We start from the raw sequence: 16,364 nt of genomic DNA, 5'->3' as shown, positions 1-16,364 counted from the left end.
ACCATGCGAATGCGGCATTGGAAGGAACCTGCCATGTTGGTTCAGCTGCCCTCACTAACGGAAACATAATACACTACAGAAACAGTGGGGCAAAAAAGTATTTAGTCAGACACCAATTGTGCAAGTTCTCCCACTTAAAAAGATGAGAGATTCCTGTAATTTTCATCATAGATATACCTCAACTATGAGAGACATAATGAGAAAAAAATCCATAAAATCACATTGTCTGATTTCTAAAGAATCTATTTGCAAATTATGGTGGAAAATAAGTATTTGGTCACCTACAAACAAGCAAGATTTCTGGCTCTCACAGACCTGTAACTTCTTCTTTAAGAGTCTCCTCCGTTCTTCACTCGTTACCTGTATTAATGGCACCTGTTTGAACTTGTTATCAGTATAAAAGACACCTGTCCACAACCTCAAACAGTCACTCTCCAAACTCCCCTATGGCCAAGACCAAAGAACTGTCGAAGTACACCAGAAACAAAATTGTAGACCTGCACCAGGCTTGGAAGACAGAATCTGCAATAGACAAGCAGCTTGGTGTGAAGAAATCAACAGTGGGAGCAATTATTAGAAAATTGAATGCTGAGCTGCATCCAAAGAACACCATACCTACTGTGAAGCATGGGGATGGAAACATCATGCTCTGGGGGCTGTTTTTCTGCTAAGGGACCAGGACGACTGATCTGTGTAAAGGAAAGAATGAATGGGGCCATGTATCATGAGATTTTTAGTGAAAACCTCCTTCCATCAGCAAGGGCATTGAAGATGAAACATGGCTGGGTCTTTCAGCATGACAATGATCCCAAGAAGCATAAGAAGCATTTCAAGGTCCTGGAGTAGCCTAGCCAGACTCCCGATCTCAACCCCATAGAAAACCTTTGGAGGGAGTTGAAAGTCTGTGTTGCCCAGCGACAGCCCCAAAACATCACTGCTCTAGAGGAGATCTGCATGGAAGAATGGGCCAGCAACAGTGTGTGAAAACCTTGTGAAGACTTACAGAAAATGTTTGATCTCTGTCATTGACAACAAAGGGTATATAACAAAGTATTGAGATGAACTTTTGTTATTGACCAAATACTTATTTTCCACCATAATTTGCAAATAAATTCTTTAAGAATCAGACAATGTGATTTGATGGATTTGTTTTTTCATTATGTCTCTCATAGTTGAGTTATACCTATGATGAAAATTACAGGCCCCTCTCATCTTTTTAAGTGGGAGAAATTGCACAATTGGTGGCTGACTAAAAACTTTTTTGCCCCACTGTACATTGTTGTTAGTGGTCTATCTCTTATCTCTAAAGCTATGTTCACACGGGGGGAATGTCAGCACATAAAATCTCAGTGGAGTGCCGACAGAACATGCCGGCGCTAGGACCGCTCGGAAATGCGCCCAGCAATGCATTTACACGTGGAATCCGCAGGACCCTCTGCCCACTGCTTTTTCTTTATTAGAAGGTAAATAATATTGGGCCCCGGCCCTTTTGCTCAACCTCATCCACTCTTTCTACCCAACAATAGAAGAAATGAGCAGCATTCTAAGCAGGATTTCTACGAGACTCCTTCCGGAGCATACACATAATCCTGCAGACTGACAAACAGCAGGGGGAGGCTTATCTCTTGTCGACTTTTATTATTTGCCTTGGTTTATTGTTGCTTAATTTTATTGGTCTACACCAAATAACAAAAATGTGGTTTATGTGTATTACAAGGTTTTTGTATTGTTTTTTCATTTCTATAGGCTGTATGTTCTGCAGTGTATGGCGGTTGTTATGTATTGGTTGCTATGCTGAAGAATACATTATTTTAAGACATTTGGAATGAATTGTTAGCAAATATCGCCGGTAATATTAATGCTGCCTGCCTGTTTGTGTAACCTTTTAAAGTAACTGTTCTGGAGCTACAAGTTCTGTAAATAGTGGAGCGGCAGCAAAAGAATACAAGGGTTGGTAAACAGTATAAGGTATATATGAGGCAAGCACAGGTGTTACATAAAAGAATAAATCCACAGAATAAACTAAAACCCATCTGGAGATGACACGTTTTAATGGCACTTATATAGGGCATGAAGAACTAGTAATCTAAATGTAACAATATCCATATTTGATTGTTTTTTTATCAATCATTTATATAATTTTCTTTGTCTTTTACAGGAGGAGATCGGGAACGAATGACTGCAAACCATGAGACATACCTTCTTATGGCCAGCACGCAGAATGACATGGAAGACTGGGTGAAGTCTATCCGTAGAGTCATATGGGCACCATTCGGGGGAGGTGAGTTTGCATACTATGGACATTACTATATGTGGTCAGGGCCCTGCCAAGACGCGTGCATGGGATACACCACACCCAGAAAGTAGGGTCTAAGGAGTAGAAGGACATTGACTGTGAGTTTAAGGAGTATAACATTTTTCCCCCTGGAACTGTGCACTAGTCTGACCTAGCTGAATGAAGGTGGAGGCGCAGTCAAAAACAGTAGTGTTGCACTGACTCCTGTAACACGGCATGCTTTCACCATACAATTAGCGCAGGCTGGGTCTGGTGCTTGGTTAACACCAGTCCCTCTCCCCCTCCCCCCTTTTTTCCTGTCTAAAGGGTCCATTATATAACCATGCCCACCAGGGGTGCCCAAAACAGACCTGCACCTAGGCATCCATGACCCTAGGCTCAGCCCTGTATGTGGTACTATCATTACAGCACAGAGATGAATTTCGGAGTAGTAACAATACTTCATGAAGAGATGGTTCCAGAGTTTTATGGTAGTTCTTAAGTATCAATGAATATATTTATTTATATTGTTTATTTTAACCTTTTGTAAAATATTTGCCAGCTTTACTTCTGTCCTTTGAAAGCCCAACGCATATAAGACGCACCCAATTTTAAAGGTGCAAAATCTAGAAAAAAGAGATTCTGAACCCAACAGTGATCTTCAACCTGCCATATAAGTATGAATGGTATGAATGATCCTGCATTTTTTTTAATCTGCAGTGAATGTAAAATTCATGCCAACAGTGATGTAGGATAGAAAAGAGCTACAATGCCTCCAGGTGTCAAATATAGTGCAGATGGCATTTTTCATTCCCATTCTTTCTGTCATTTTTTTGACAAGGACAGATAGATGCAGATACTTGCATAGGGATCATTGATCAAAGTATACTCAGACAAGTGATGAACTCCCTTGTGTCTGCTCTGGCATTATCTTATGTAAATGTATCAATGCAGCAGCACTTCATTAGTCCATAGAGATCAGTGATAACTGTATGAATAGCCATATGTCTGCCAAACCTCTCTCAGATTGTGGCATGATAACTGAAAATGCTTCCTAGCCTCACTATTAACATTTAACCAACATAAGTCTGCATGGTGCCAATAATTCAGAATAGCTACTGGGTATTATATGGATTTGGGATTATCTATGTCATGTTCTTTGCATTTGTTATTTTCAGCCACTGGATTGTAATACAATGCATTTGATGACTATAGCATTACCAAATACATCTATGTTACATCTACTTTCTTCATTACTAGCATTACTATTAGCCAATTGTGTAAAAAGATATATGTATAGTGCAGAGGAAACTGTGTTGTGTGCTCACAGTGCAGGCAAGTGCCGCAGCCAAGGGGTAGCACAGCAGTGACCTGGTGACCATGGTACAAAGTCCCCAGGGGCACATAGCAAGACACAGGAATATGCAAAATAAGGTACAGTTGTTTACTGCGAAACTTGGGAAATAATACAATGACTAGAGCAGAGAAGCATCCAAGGAACCAAGGTAGTGTATGGGAATCCCTGAAACACTCTATACTTCACTGTTACCCTTGGGAAGTGATACACTAGTCCTTTGCTTCTTAACTGATGAGTGCACACTAGTTATTTCCCGGCAGATTGTGCGAAATTATAGTACTCATTGATCCAGGCGGCAGTTCTGTAATGTGGAAGCCACAATGTCTATAGGCCTGGCCTTCCTAGATGTGTTATGATGCTCTTTGTACAACTTTTCTCCAAAAGGATGTTTCTGTATTTGTATCTAGTGTTGCTCGCGAATATTCGCAATTCGAATATTATTCGCGAATATCGCATATTCGCGAATTCGCGAATTTCGCGAATATAGCGCTATATATTCGTAATTACGAATATTGTTTTTTTTTTTCACAGTACACATCACAGTGATCATCCCTCTCTGCTTCCAGCTTGTGTGGTGTAAAGAAGGCTGTAATACTACTGTGTGAGACTGGCGTGCGAAAATGCGCATATGCAAAAATTAGCATATGCTAATTTTCGCATATGCGCATTTTCGCGTATGCTAATTTTGTATATGCAAATTTTCACATATGTTAATTTTCGCATGCGCGACTTTTCGCATATGCGAAAATAAAACGAGGAGATAACGAATATGACGAATATTCGCGAATATATGACGAATATTCGTCCATATATTCGCGAATATTCGCGAATTTGAATATGGCCTATGCCGCTCAACACTATTTGTATCGCCACTTTGTTTTGTAATCCCTCAGATCGGACCTGCAGTGATCCTTCAGAATAGAGGATCCTTTTTTTTGCAGGAGTTACTGTACTCCAAGTGCAAAAACTCTCAACTGCATGAAAAAGGGCCTCTAGTAATGCTGGTTTTCTCCAGTATGGTGTGACCAGCAGATAACACTCCTCCTCTATAATACAGACTGCATTATTTTCAATTCAATGCAGTGCACTAATGTAAGTGGAGGGGCTTCCAAACTCACAGCTAGAGATAAGCTAATGTTTGAAAAATTTGATTCGGCCGATTCGCCGAATTTTCCCAAAAAATGTGTTTTGGTCGGAATTTATTTATGGTGAATTGCTATTAAAAACGGCTATTTCTGGCCTACAGAGAGCCTTGAAAGGGGTGTAGAACACTTTGCCTTGCTGTAACACGCATAGGGAGTGTGCTGGGGTAGTGAAATAATACTGTTATTCAGTATGACATGTAGATTACCGGCATCGCTATTAGAATCACTGTCGCAGAGCACAATGACAGAGCCTGGAGGTGGCATCAGTATGAGGAGACCATATAGTGGCTGAATAACACAGCGTGGAGGTGGCGGCAGCATGAGGAGACCATAAAGTGGCTGAATGACACAGCGTGGAGGTGTTGGCAGCATGAGGAGACCATATAGTGGCTGAATGACCCAACGTGGAGGTGGCGGCAGCATGAGGAGACCATAAAGTGGATGAATGACACAGCTTGGAGGTTGCAGCAGCATGAGGAGAAATAGGGATTGGTTCCTGTGTGGGTCCACCCTTTTTAAAATGAGTAACACTTTCCTCGAAAAGGTGGAAAGGAACAACATATTGTCCTTTGTAGCTGGTGGGGGTAAAAACCTCCCCTGTAAGGCCCTATTCTCGCCCCATTTAATTCCTTTCTTGGCAAGTGTTACTCACCCTAAAAAGGGCAGCCCCACACAAGAAACTCTATATTTCCACCTAAAAACCCTGGGAAATGGCAGTGTTTGTAGGGGGAAAAAGGGAGAGGTTCCTGTGTGGGGCCGCCCTTTTTAGGACAAACACTTGCCAAGAATGTGAGAGTAGGGCCTTACAGGGGAAGTTTTTACCCCCCACCGGATACAATGGACATCGTTCTTCCCATCCACGTTTTAGAGGTCTTTGCATCACATCAATACTTGGTGGTGTAGGTGGCACATTGTGTTTTTTGCACACCTTTCCTTTTGTTTGATTTAAAAAATTTGGGGTACATATATTTTATCCTAAGAATATTCTTAAAAGTTAAGTTTTACGTAATGCATATCCTCAATACTTACTTGTGGTCTGATGCGGAGGAATGTCTGTAACTGGGAAGAAGCGCCATAAATTTGTTTAGCACTATCCATATTTGTGAAATGTTGGTGTGGCACCATGGTCAATCTACTCTGATGCATCAGGCATTTGTGGCTGGAAATCCTGGCTGATCCATTCCTGATTCATCTTCACAAAGGTCAGTCTCTCCACATTTTTCTTGGCAGACGAGTTCTCCTTGGGGTGACTATGGCCCCCGCCGCACTAAACACCCGCTCTGATGGCACACTATTGGCCAGGCAGGACAGCAAACTCTGCTAGTTGCGGCCACAAATCAAGTTTGGCTGCCCAGAGGTCCAGCGTATCTTCAAGGTGTGTTGACATGGTCATGTCAAGGTATGCCACCACCTGCTGGTTCAGGTCCTGCTCCAGGTCTACCTGCTGCTGATGAGTTGCTTCACTATGCGGGTGAAGAAAGCTACTCATCAGCGGCTGTAGACTCAGGCTGCTGCTGAAGGTGCTGGTATTGCTTCTGCCACCCCACCCCTCCCCAGCAGCCATGGCAGTGGAATGTGAGCACAGAGGGCCCCCTGAGTCAGACCTGCAAGAGAATGGACGATGGTGCAGATAGGCATTGGCCAATTGACTACGTAGGATGTCTCTGTAATAGGTCAGTTTTTCCTCCCTCTCAGTGGGTGTAAAAAAGGCCCCCATTTTGTGCCGGTAGCAAGGGTCCAATTAGGTGGAGAGCCAGAAGTCATCCCGCTGCCTAATGGTGACAATTCGATGGTCACTACGCATGCAAGTGAGCATGCATCGTGCCATTTGTGCAAGTGACTCGGAGGGACTCCCTGCCTCCATTTCCACTGCATACTGCCATGGTGTGTCTGGGTCCTCTGTCTCGCCTTCCTCATAATCCTCTAGATCCTCTGGCTGCTCCTACTCCTCCTCTCCTGTCAGATGACTAGAAACACTGCCCATGTCAAAAAACATAAACTGTGCTCCACCGTGCCCCTCCCCCTACTCTAGTTCAGCCCCCATAGGGCTCATGTGGCCATGAGATGTAGGTGCCGCATCTCCAGTGCCCTGATCAGCCATCATTTCCAACATGTGTTGTAGGAAACGAAGCAGTGGTACCTTCACTCTCCTGTCAGGCAACATCCTTCAGTGTCCTCAGGGCCCCCTGTATTAGTTTCCCCATTGTAAATATGTTGTACTGTATAAAATGTGTTTAAGAGTTACACCATGTGATATGTCATGTGATTGTTATCCAGGAGGTACCAGTGACCAGGTGATCCCAAGCGTGACCTATGGGCTCCCTGCTAGTCTCCCCCATAAAAGCCTGGGAGAAGCTAGCATCTCTCTCTTTTACACCAAGTCTTTGCTGAGGTCAGTCGAGCCTAGTGAGTATCCAGAGTATTGAATCCTGCAGCCACAGTCAAGTGCAAGTAAGCTAAACCTGCAGCATTGTCCGTCATCAGTCAAGTCAGTCTCTGTCAAATTGTTAAGCAACATGGCCTGCACCAAATTGTCCAATCTTCCTACAAGTCCCAGCAAGCCCTTAAGGTCTCTGAGTCACTGGTCACCTCCTTGGGCCCTGGCTGAACTGTATAGCTGTACTTTACCAACTTTACCAACTGTCTACCCTCAGTAAAGCTACCGCTGTCCGTAACTTGGCGTTGGAGTCTTAGCCCAGGATCCAGCTGTATACCTTCAGGTGGTTATAGGCTAAACCATGCCCTGGTGTCACGAATACAAGGGGTTAATGCCATCTGCCCCTAGGGAAACAACATCTGCTCTGCACATCAGACCACACCACCACACCAGCAAATAAAGCCTTGATCAATGCACTGGCGCACAACATAAAAGTAGCATGTTACACCATGACCTCTATATTCATGGTCAATGTAAATGCCAGATACCACACAAAACAAAAGACCTTCATCCTTCCATTATGAGAAAAATAATTATTTATTCAGAAACATGGGGACAAGACGCTGACAGTTGTAATGGGTCACGGCAAGGGGTGGATCTTCTGGGCCTGTGTAGATAATGACATGAGCCTTGTCAGGGAGCGGAGTCTAAGGTGCCGCTGGTTTTCACCAGAGCCCGCCGCAAAGCCAGATGGTCTTGCTGCGGCAGGAGGCACCCAGGTCGCTACCCCTGGCACGACTCGTCCACACAGGTAGCTGGGAGGTGGTGTGGCAGAGAAGGAGACAGGCAGGACGTGGCAAGATTGCAGTAGGTCAGGGCAGGCAACACAGGTGCAGGGTAGGTAAGGTAGCAAGGAACAGGTACATGGTAACAGGGACACAGGACTTTCACTTTGGCACTAGGCAACCAAAGATCCGGCAGGGAACCAAGGGAGGTGCTGATATTTAAGGACAGGGGACAGGTGTAGACACTTGATTAATTGAGCACTGGCCCTTTAAGTAAAAGAGCTCCAATGCGCACGCCGGGGCTGCGGGGACACGGAGAGGCGGAAGATGAGGGAGGTGAGCGACGGCCCGGGATTTGCATGCGGGCGCGTCCCGTGATGCGAATCCCAGCCCCGCCGGCATCCAGGAAGCTGCGCATGGGACATACTTGGACTTTCCAACATGACAATGATCCAAAACACAAGGTCAAGTCGACCTGTCATTGGCTAAAGCAAAAAAAAAAGTGAAGGTTCCGGAGTGGCCATCTTAGTCTCCAGACCTCAATATCATTGAGCCACTTTGGGGAGACCTCAAACGTGCAGTTCATGCAAGACAACCCAAGAATTTAGGTGAACTGGAGGCTTTATACAAGGAAGAATGGGCAGCTTTACCATCTGAGGAGATAAAGAGCAACTACCACAAAAGACTTCAAGCTGTCATTGATGTTAAAGGGGGCAATACACAGTATTAAGTAATTGGGGTATGTAAACTTTTGATCAGGGTCATTTGGGTAGTTTGTGTTGTGATCATGATTTAAAAAGAGTAAACACAGTTGTTTGACAATAAATGGCTTCAGCCAACCACTAACCATGAGTGAAAGAAAAGTTTTTGTGTTATCATATTCTCTGAACAATGGTTAAATGGGTACTCTCATTAAAACAATTTTTTTTTATTAAATAGTTTTTGCCCTAATAAATATCTTTGTAATATATATTAATTTTAAAAAATCTTGTTTTCACTGTTTATTTTACTTTTGAAAACCTGGCCACTAGGTGTCACCCTATGTGGTCCAGGAATCATTTTCCTCCCCTCACGTTGAGCATGTTCGGACCACTGCTGGCCGGGCAGCGTGGTCCAGCGTGGTCCGAAATGCTTGTCCTCAGCTCGCTCTCTGCCTGTATATGAAACAGGCAGAGAGCGAGCACAGTGCTCGTGCGTGTTATTTAAATATCCCCGCCCCCTGCATCTCCCTCTTCTCCATTGAGCTTGTGCACGTACAGCGCCTGTAATTTTAATTTCCCCGCCCCCTGCATCTCCCTCTTCTCAGTGCAGGAAGACGGGCGGAAGCCGGCCCGCCAAGCTTCAGATGACGTCGCGCCAGCTGGCCACGCCCACTTCCTGCCCTCCGGAGAGAGCTCAACTCTGAGCTACCGAAGGTGTTATTATAAAGGTATTTTAATGGGGATTTAAATAAAAATGAATACAGGGATAGATCTAGTTAGTGTCAGGGACAGATGGGGAGGGGGATTAGGGAAAGTTTAGTTAAAGGAGTACTCTGAAGCAAAACTTCTCCCCACCAATAGCAAGCATCAGTGAAGTTATATAACATAGTAAATTACCTCCATTGTCTTGCAGGCAGCCATCACCGTGTTTAATGAAAACCGGAAGTACAGCTGATCTGTGTGGATTATGACTTTCGTTCCCCATTATGCAGCTGTCCGCGGCCATCTTAGGAACGAAGCGTCATCGTTCTCTGGACGAGTTGGTCCCTCCCACTCATGAATATGCATGCCCACCTTCGTTTGCTCAGCCGACATTCGCTCGGCTGAGTAAACGCCTCCCCAGCCTCCCTCCAATCATGCTGAGCTGCGCGCACCTGCGCACTCAGCATTTACTTTGGATCGGGCATGTGATCTTCCTCGTCCAGTAATAACACTGGTAGTTATGCCGGCGTAACTATCAGGATTATTCACAAAAGGAGTTACACATAAAAGTAACGTTACACCAGTCCTATGCGCATGACCAAATGCTAGATGGAGGGAGGGGAGGGGAGGAGGAGGGAGGCACGGAGGGACAGGAACTTGAAGCAAGGCAGCATGGGGGATGACGATTTTTACGTCACCCTCCACACCACCATAACCATGAAGTGCCGTGAAATACGGAATGCCACATCAAGAGAACGGCTGGACCGATTGCAACAAGAAGTACATGACCAGAGAGGTACAGACATGGGGAACATTTGGAAGGTATAAATTTATAAATCAGAGTACTCCTTTAATGATAGCTACTCTTTAAGAAATCATAAATTCTGCAAGGGTATGTAAACTTATGAGCACAACTATAGATATATATATATATATATATATATATATATATGTTGATTATCTTGTTTTAGAGCTTTAGTAAACTTTGTGTAATAAATCCAACAGACTGTAACTGCCATACACAGGATATACAGTACTGTACCTTGCACATGCTGTTTCTTACACTTTTTTTCTACTGCTCTTTATGGCTACGTCTATTTCATGGACAACAGCGGGTTTATTAGTGAACCAGTGTTTGGGCTATGGCGGGTATGTGAGCTGGCAACCCTATTAATCATTAACTACATGATTAAATGAATGTTTGTTCGCTCCTGCTGGGGGTGAAGACTTGTATCTAGAACATAATTCCTTTTCTTCTTGTTACCTGAACAAACACCACCACCAAAGTCACTTAGGACATTACAGGGATGTTTGCATACAAAGTGCCCTTATGCATTATTAAAGGAATGATCATTCTAAGCTGCACAGAATTTACTGAGAAGTGAACATAATATAAATGTACATTATTGTGTTAGGAAATGTTTGTGTCACATAGGGAGGAGCAGATTATTATGATCAGCCTAAGAGCTTCTCTAAATAATAGCAAGGATATGAAGGAAAGCCAATAATGGACGATTATAGTAATTCCTACAAGTTCATCTATAAGTAGGAAACTATGAAAACATTGTGTTAAAGCCTAAAAACACATGAACAGCAGATTGTGTAACAATGTTCTCTGTAAAACTGCTTTAAATAAGTTATCCTTCATAAATGCACACATACTGACGAAGACACAATGCACTATAGGCTATAACAGAGTCCAATATGCAATAACACAAAATGCACTATAGACCAAGACATGGGCCCAGCTTTATCAATCTGCCTAAAAGCAAAACTCTAAGATATATTGCATTACAGTCATGACACAGTCCACTATAGTCTACAACATATAACACTACAGGCCAAGACACATCCCACTATATACTAAGACAAATTATATGATAGACTAAGCATAGGCTATAACAAATTGCACTACAGGCCAAGACTCAGTCCAATATAGACGGAATATAGACGGAAACACATTGCACTATAGGCCAAGACACAGTCTACTATAGACTAAAACACAGTGCACTACAGGCCAAGACTCAGTCCAATATAGACGGAATATAGACGGAAACACATTGCACTATAGGCCAAGACACAGTCTACTAAAGACTAAAACACAGTGCATTACAGGCCAAGACACAGTCCACTGTAGACTACGACATATAGCACTAAAGGCCAAGACTCAGTCCAAGATAGACGGAATATAGACGGAAACACATTGCACTATAGGCCAAGACACAGGGGGAGATTTACTAATCTAGTCTATTCTGGGTATGCTTATAGACCAGCGTATGTGGTAGTCTCCTGTCTATTGTGCTCCTAATTTATCAAAGGTCTCGCAGCCCTTGCTAAATTCTGTGCTCAGACTTCAGGGTCTACAGCTTAAACTGCATTTAGACCTGCTCCAACATGGTCTGACATTTCAACGTATTTTGGGCAGATGCGACTTGTCGCACAAAAGTCGCACTTGATAAATTCAGCACCAATGCATTTTCCAATGCATTTCCGTCTAAAATAGACTAGCATGCATCATGTTCTAAAAATCCTCTAGAGCAAAAGTCGTAGAAAAGTCGCACATATTTAGACTGCGACTTTCTGTGCGACAAATTTAGACAGGAAAAAACAGTCTAAATCCTTTGATAAATCTCCCCCATAGTCTACTATAGACTAAAACACAGTGTACTACAGGCCAAGACTCAGTCCAATATTGATGGAAACACGTTGCACTATAGGCCAAGACATAGTCTATTATAGACTAAAACACAGTGCACTACAGGCCAAAACTCAGTCCAATATTGATGGAAACACGTTGCACTATAGGCCAAGACACAGTCTACTATAGACTAAAACACAGTGCACTACAGGCCAAGACACAGTCCACTGTAGACTAAAACACAGTGCACTATAGGCCAAGACACAGTCTACTATAGACTAAAACACAGTGCACTACAGGCCAAGACACAGTTCACTGTAGACTAAAACACAGTGCACTATAGGCCAAGACGCAGTCTACTATAGACTAAAACACAGTGCACTACAGGCCAAGACACAGTCCACTGTAGACTAAAACACAGTGCACTATAGGCCAAGACACAGTCTACTATAGACTAAAACACAGTGCACTACAGGCCAAGACACAGTTCACTGTAGACTAAAACACAGTGCACTATAGGCCAAGACACAGTCTACTATAGACTAAAACACAGTGCACTACAGGCCAAGACACAGTTCACTGTAGACTAAAACACAGTGCACTATAGGCCAAGACGCAGTCTACTATAGACTAAAACACAGTGCACTACAGGCCAAGACACAGTCCACTGTAGACTAAAACACAGTGCACTATAGGCCAAGACGCAGTCTACTATAGACTAAAACACAGTGCACTACAGGCCAAGACACAGTCCACTGTAGACTAAAACACAGTGCACTATAGGCCAAGACACAGTCTACTATAGACTAAAACACAGTGCACTACAGGCCAAGACACAGTTCACTGTAGACTAAAACACAGTGCACTATAGGCCAAGACGCAGTCTACTATAGACTAAAACACAGTGCACTACAGGCCAAGACACAGTCCACTGTAGACTAAAACACAGTGCACTATAGGCCAAGACACAGTCTACTATAGACTAAAACACAGTGCACTACAGGCCAAGACACAGTCTATTATAGACTAAAACAGTGCACTGTAGGCCAAAACACAATCAACTATAAACTAAAACACATTGCACTATAGGACAAAACACAGTCCACTATAGAATGTATTTATTCTATGTGTTTTTAATGTGTTTTAGTCTATAGTGGACTGTGTCTTGGCCTAAAGTGCAATAAGACACACTTCACTGTGGGCCAAAAACAGTCCACTATATCTCAAGATACAGTCTACTACAAACTAAGACACATTGCACTATAGGCAAAAACACAGTCTAGATTGCTGCATATAGAGATTTCACAGTTGACAGAGTTCATAAAATCCAAAACACTTTTCTGTAGAGCTGTTGGGTCAAATCTACTGTGAATCTACAGTAAAATGAACATATTTCAAAGACTCATCAAATGTTTCCATCCTATTTATACATATGTGCCTTACATTTTACCTTTTGCATTGCAATGGGAGAAATTTGCTGTGAAAATGTGCAGGAAGCTTCCACTATAATATATATGTTGCACATTTGAAAAACCTCAGCATGACTTCATATCCGCACATTATGAAGAGACACATCAAATAAATAAAGAAATACAATTTTTTTATTATCTTACTATTAACAATAGAGTATTATAGATCATCAACGATATATCTGCAGTTTTAGAAAGAATACCCCTTCTCTAAGATCTCGGAAACAGAAGACCACTGATAAGAGAAACTTATGGGGTATTCCAGGCCAAAACTTTTTTTTATATATCAACTGGCTCCAGAAGGTTAAACAGATTTGTAAATTACTTCTATTAATCTTAATCTTATAAAATCTTAATCTTTCCAATAGTTATTAGCTTCTGAAGTTGAGTTGTTGTTTTCTGTCTAACTGCTTTCTGATGACTCCCGTCTCGGGAGCTGTGCAGTTCTTATGGGTATATTCTCCCATCATGCACAGCTCCCAGGACGTGACATCATCATTGAGCAGTTAGACAGAAAACTTCAGAAGCTAATAATTATTGGAAGGATTAAGATTTTTTAATAGAAGTAATTTACAAATCTGTTTAACTTTCCGGAGCCAGTTGATATATAGATATATATATATATATATATATATATATATATATATATATATATATATATATATATAAATAAAGCTTTTGCCTGGAATACCCCTTTAAGGTGGGAGCAAATATCAAATCCATAACTGAGAGTGACTTGTACCCTTCCAACTAATTCTTTAAGCTAACCCTGGTAATGTATATAAAAAAGTTGCAATATACCGTATTTTTCGACCTATAGGACGCATCGGCGTATAAGACGCACTCTATTTTTACGTGCAAAATCTAAAAAATTAAAGATTTTGAACTCAATAGTGGTCTTCAACCTGCAGACCTCCAGATGTTGCAAAACTACAACTCCCAGCATGCCCGGACAGCCGTTGGCTGTCCGGGCATGCTGGGAGTTGTAGTTTTGCAACATCTGGAGGTCCACAGATTGAAGACCACTGCATAGGAGGTAGAACTCACGTGTCCCCGCCGCTCCGGACCCGTCACTGCTGCCCTGGATGTCGCTCCATCACTGTCGCCGTGTCCCAGTCGCTGCTGAACATCTCTGCTGCCGGCCGGGTATCCTCTCTCTCCATCGCCGCCATCACGTCGTTACGCACGCCGACGCACGTACGCGACGACGTGATGGCGAGGAAGGAGAGCGCCGGCCATACAGGGGATCCCTGAACGGAAAAGACACCGAGGAGGAGGTAAGGTCCCCCCCGGTGTCCTGTAAGCACTAACCCGGCTATTCAGTTGGGCTGTTCGGGACCGCCGCGGCGGTCCCGAACAGCCTTACTGAACAGCCTGGTTAGTGTCACTTTCCCTTCAGACGCGGCGGTCAGCTTTGATCGCCGCGTCTGAAGGGTTAATACAGGGCATCACCGCGATCGGTGATGTCCTGTATTAGTCGCGGGTCCCGGCCGTTGATGGCCGCAGGGACCGCCGCGATAGGGGTGTATTCGCCGTATAAGACGCACGGACTTTTTCCCCCCAGTTTTGGGGAAGAAAAAAAGAAAAAATACGGTACTGCCCCTCCATGAATCACCTACGAATACTTCCCAAAAGGTTCCTCTCATTATTCTTCCACAGATATTTCTTTTCTTTATTTATTATACATAATTATGACTTCATATAAAATCTTCCTCAGAATGTTCACTCTGCTATCTAAACAGTAAAAAAAAAAAAAAAAAAAAAAAAGAAAGAAAGAAAAATCCCCAGGAGTATTGCAGAAGAAGTGAAAAGCAGTAGAGGTTATTTGAAGAAGGTCTGACGGAGGAGGACTGCACCTTTAATAATCTCTAAGCTGTCACACGTGATGCCTGCTTGAAGTCAACTCAAAGTCAGAGCCTGGGATTTCATTGCTCCTGCTGCCTGGGATAGTTGTTTACTGCTTTCCAACTTGCTGAAGCTTGGAACTGCACCTGCTGCATGCACAGCGCCCGGGGCACATCAGACCAATCAATTCCTTGGCCAGCGGGCATTCTAAGGTACAGCTTCTATTCTGCGAATCTAGAAGAACAGAAAACGTGTCATTCCGTTGCCTTTCTTTCAGCAAGCACATTTCCTCTCCTACGAGCGAATGATATTGTGGTGGCCGCATTTTAAGTCTTGGCTTTGTTCTGTGCTGTTTTTGGCGGATTTGGATAAACTTTAAAGCAGCTTCTTGTAGTCTAGAAGTTACTTCTCTTTCTTCCGTCCACCAGAAAGTTTTTTTTCCTTAAAGACTGCAGATGTAGTTGGGAAGTGATTGATCCCGCGCCCACCTGACATGTGATCAGAAGATGCGTCATATTTCCTGCACCGATTTTGTAACCTTTCAAGACTGACAGAGAGATATTAGGAAAGGATGCAAAGGAGGAAAACAATAGCTTGCCGGTGACATTAAAATAAAAATCTGTGGGCCAAGGAATGATTCATAGGTCTCATCCAAATGCTACTTATACACAACATCTCTAGTTCCCATGCCAACTGGCACCTGTATGATGCTGGAAGACCGAAATGCAGCAACCTCTTCATCTGCTTCTCTATCGACCAATTCATTCATTACCAAAACAACCTACAGGAAAATAAAAAGGTGCTTTAGCTTCCGGAGAGGTACGTCCAGATTGTTACACTACGACCATTATATGCTTCTATTCACATCTCTCCTATAGATTGTATATAGGCCTTATATAGAAAAGCAAAACCGTCATTTTATATTGTTAAAGGGAAACTAATGGCGGTGTCATCCACACTAACCTGCTGGTACTGCTTCAGAGCGGGGGAAACACATATCACAGGGGTCCTTTGGTTTAGCTGTATATCACACCGTTGTAGAGATATACCTAAAAATACTAATATGATGC

The 16,364-nt window shown here is 43.1% G+C and overlaps 1 protein-coding gene across 7 annotated transcripts in view; it reads left to right on the top strand.

Annotated features, from left to right (window-relative positions):
- The window catches only part of ARHGAP24 (Rho GTPase activating protein 24), a 939,121-nt gene that overhangs the window by 850,880 nt on the left and 71,877 nt on the right, over nucleotides 1-16,364 (top strand). For 6 of the 7 annotated variants that reach the window (XM_056568756.1, XM_056568757.1, XM_056568755.1 and 3 more), the window contains one exon: nucleotides 2,159-2,281. In XM_056568756.1, the coding sequence (XP_056424731.1) occupies nucleotides 2,159-2,281 (123 nt within the window). Of the gene's footprint in view, nucleotides 1-2,158; nucleotides 2,282-15,325; nucleotides 16,114-16,364 lie in introns of those variants that run through there. The other variant, XM_056568758.1, reaches the window with a different exon arrangement.

Source organism: Hyla sarda, chromosome 1 (assembly GCF_029499605.1).
Source record: "Hyla sarda isolate aHylSar1 chromosome 1, aHylSar1.hap1, whole genome shotgun sequence".
Lineage (NCBI taxonomy): Eukaryota > Metazoa > Chordata > Amphibia > Anura > Hylidae > Hyla > Hyla sarda.
The sequence above is the reverse complement of the archived record's forward strand: the minus strand, read 5'-3'. Positions and strand labels throughout refer to the sequence as shown.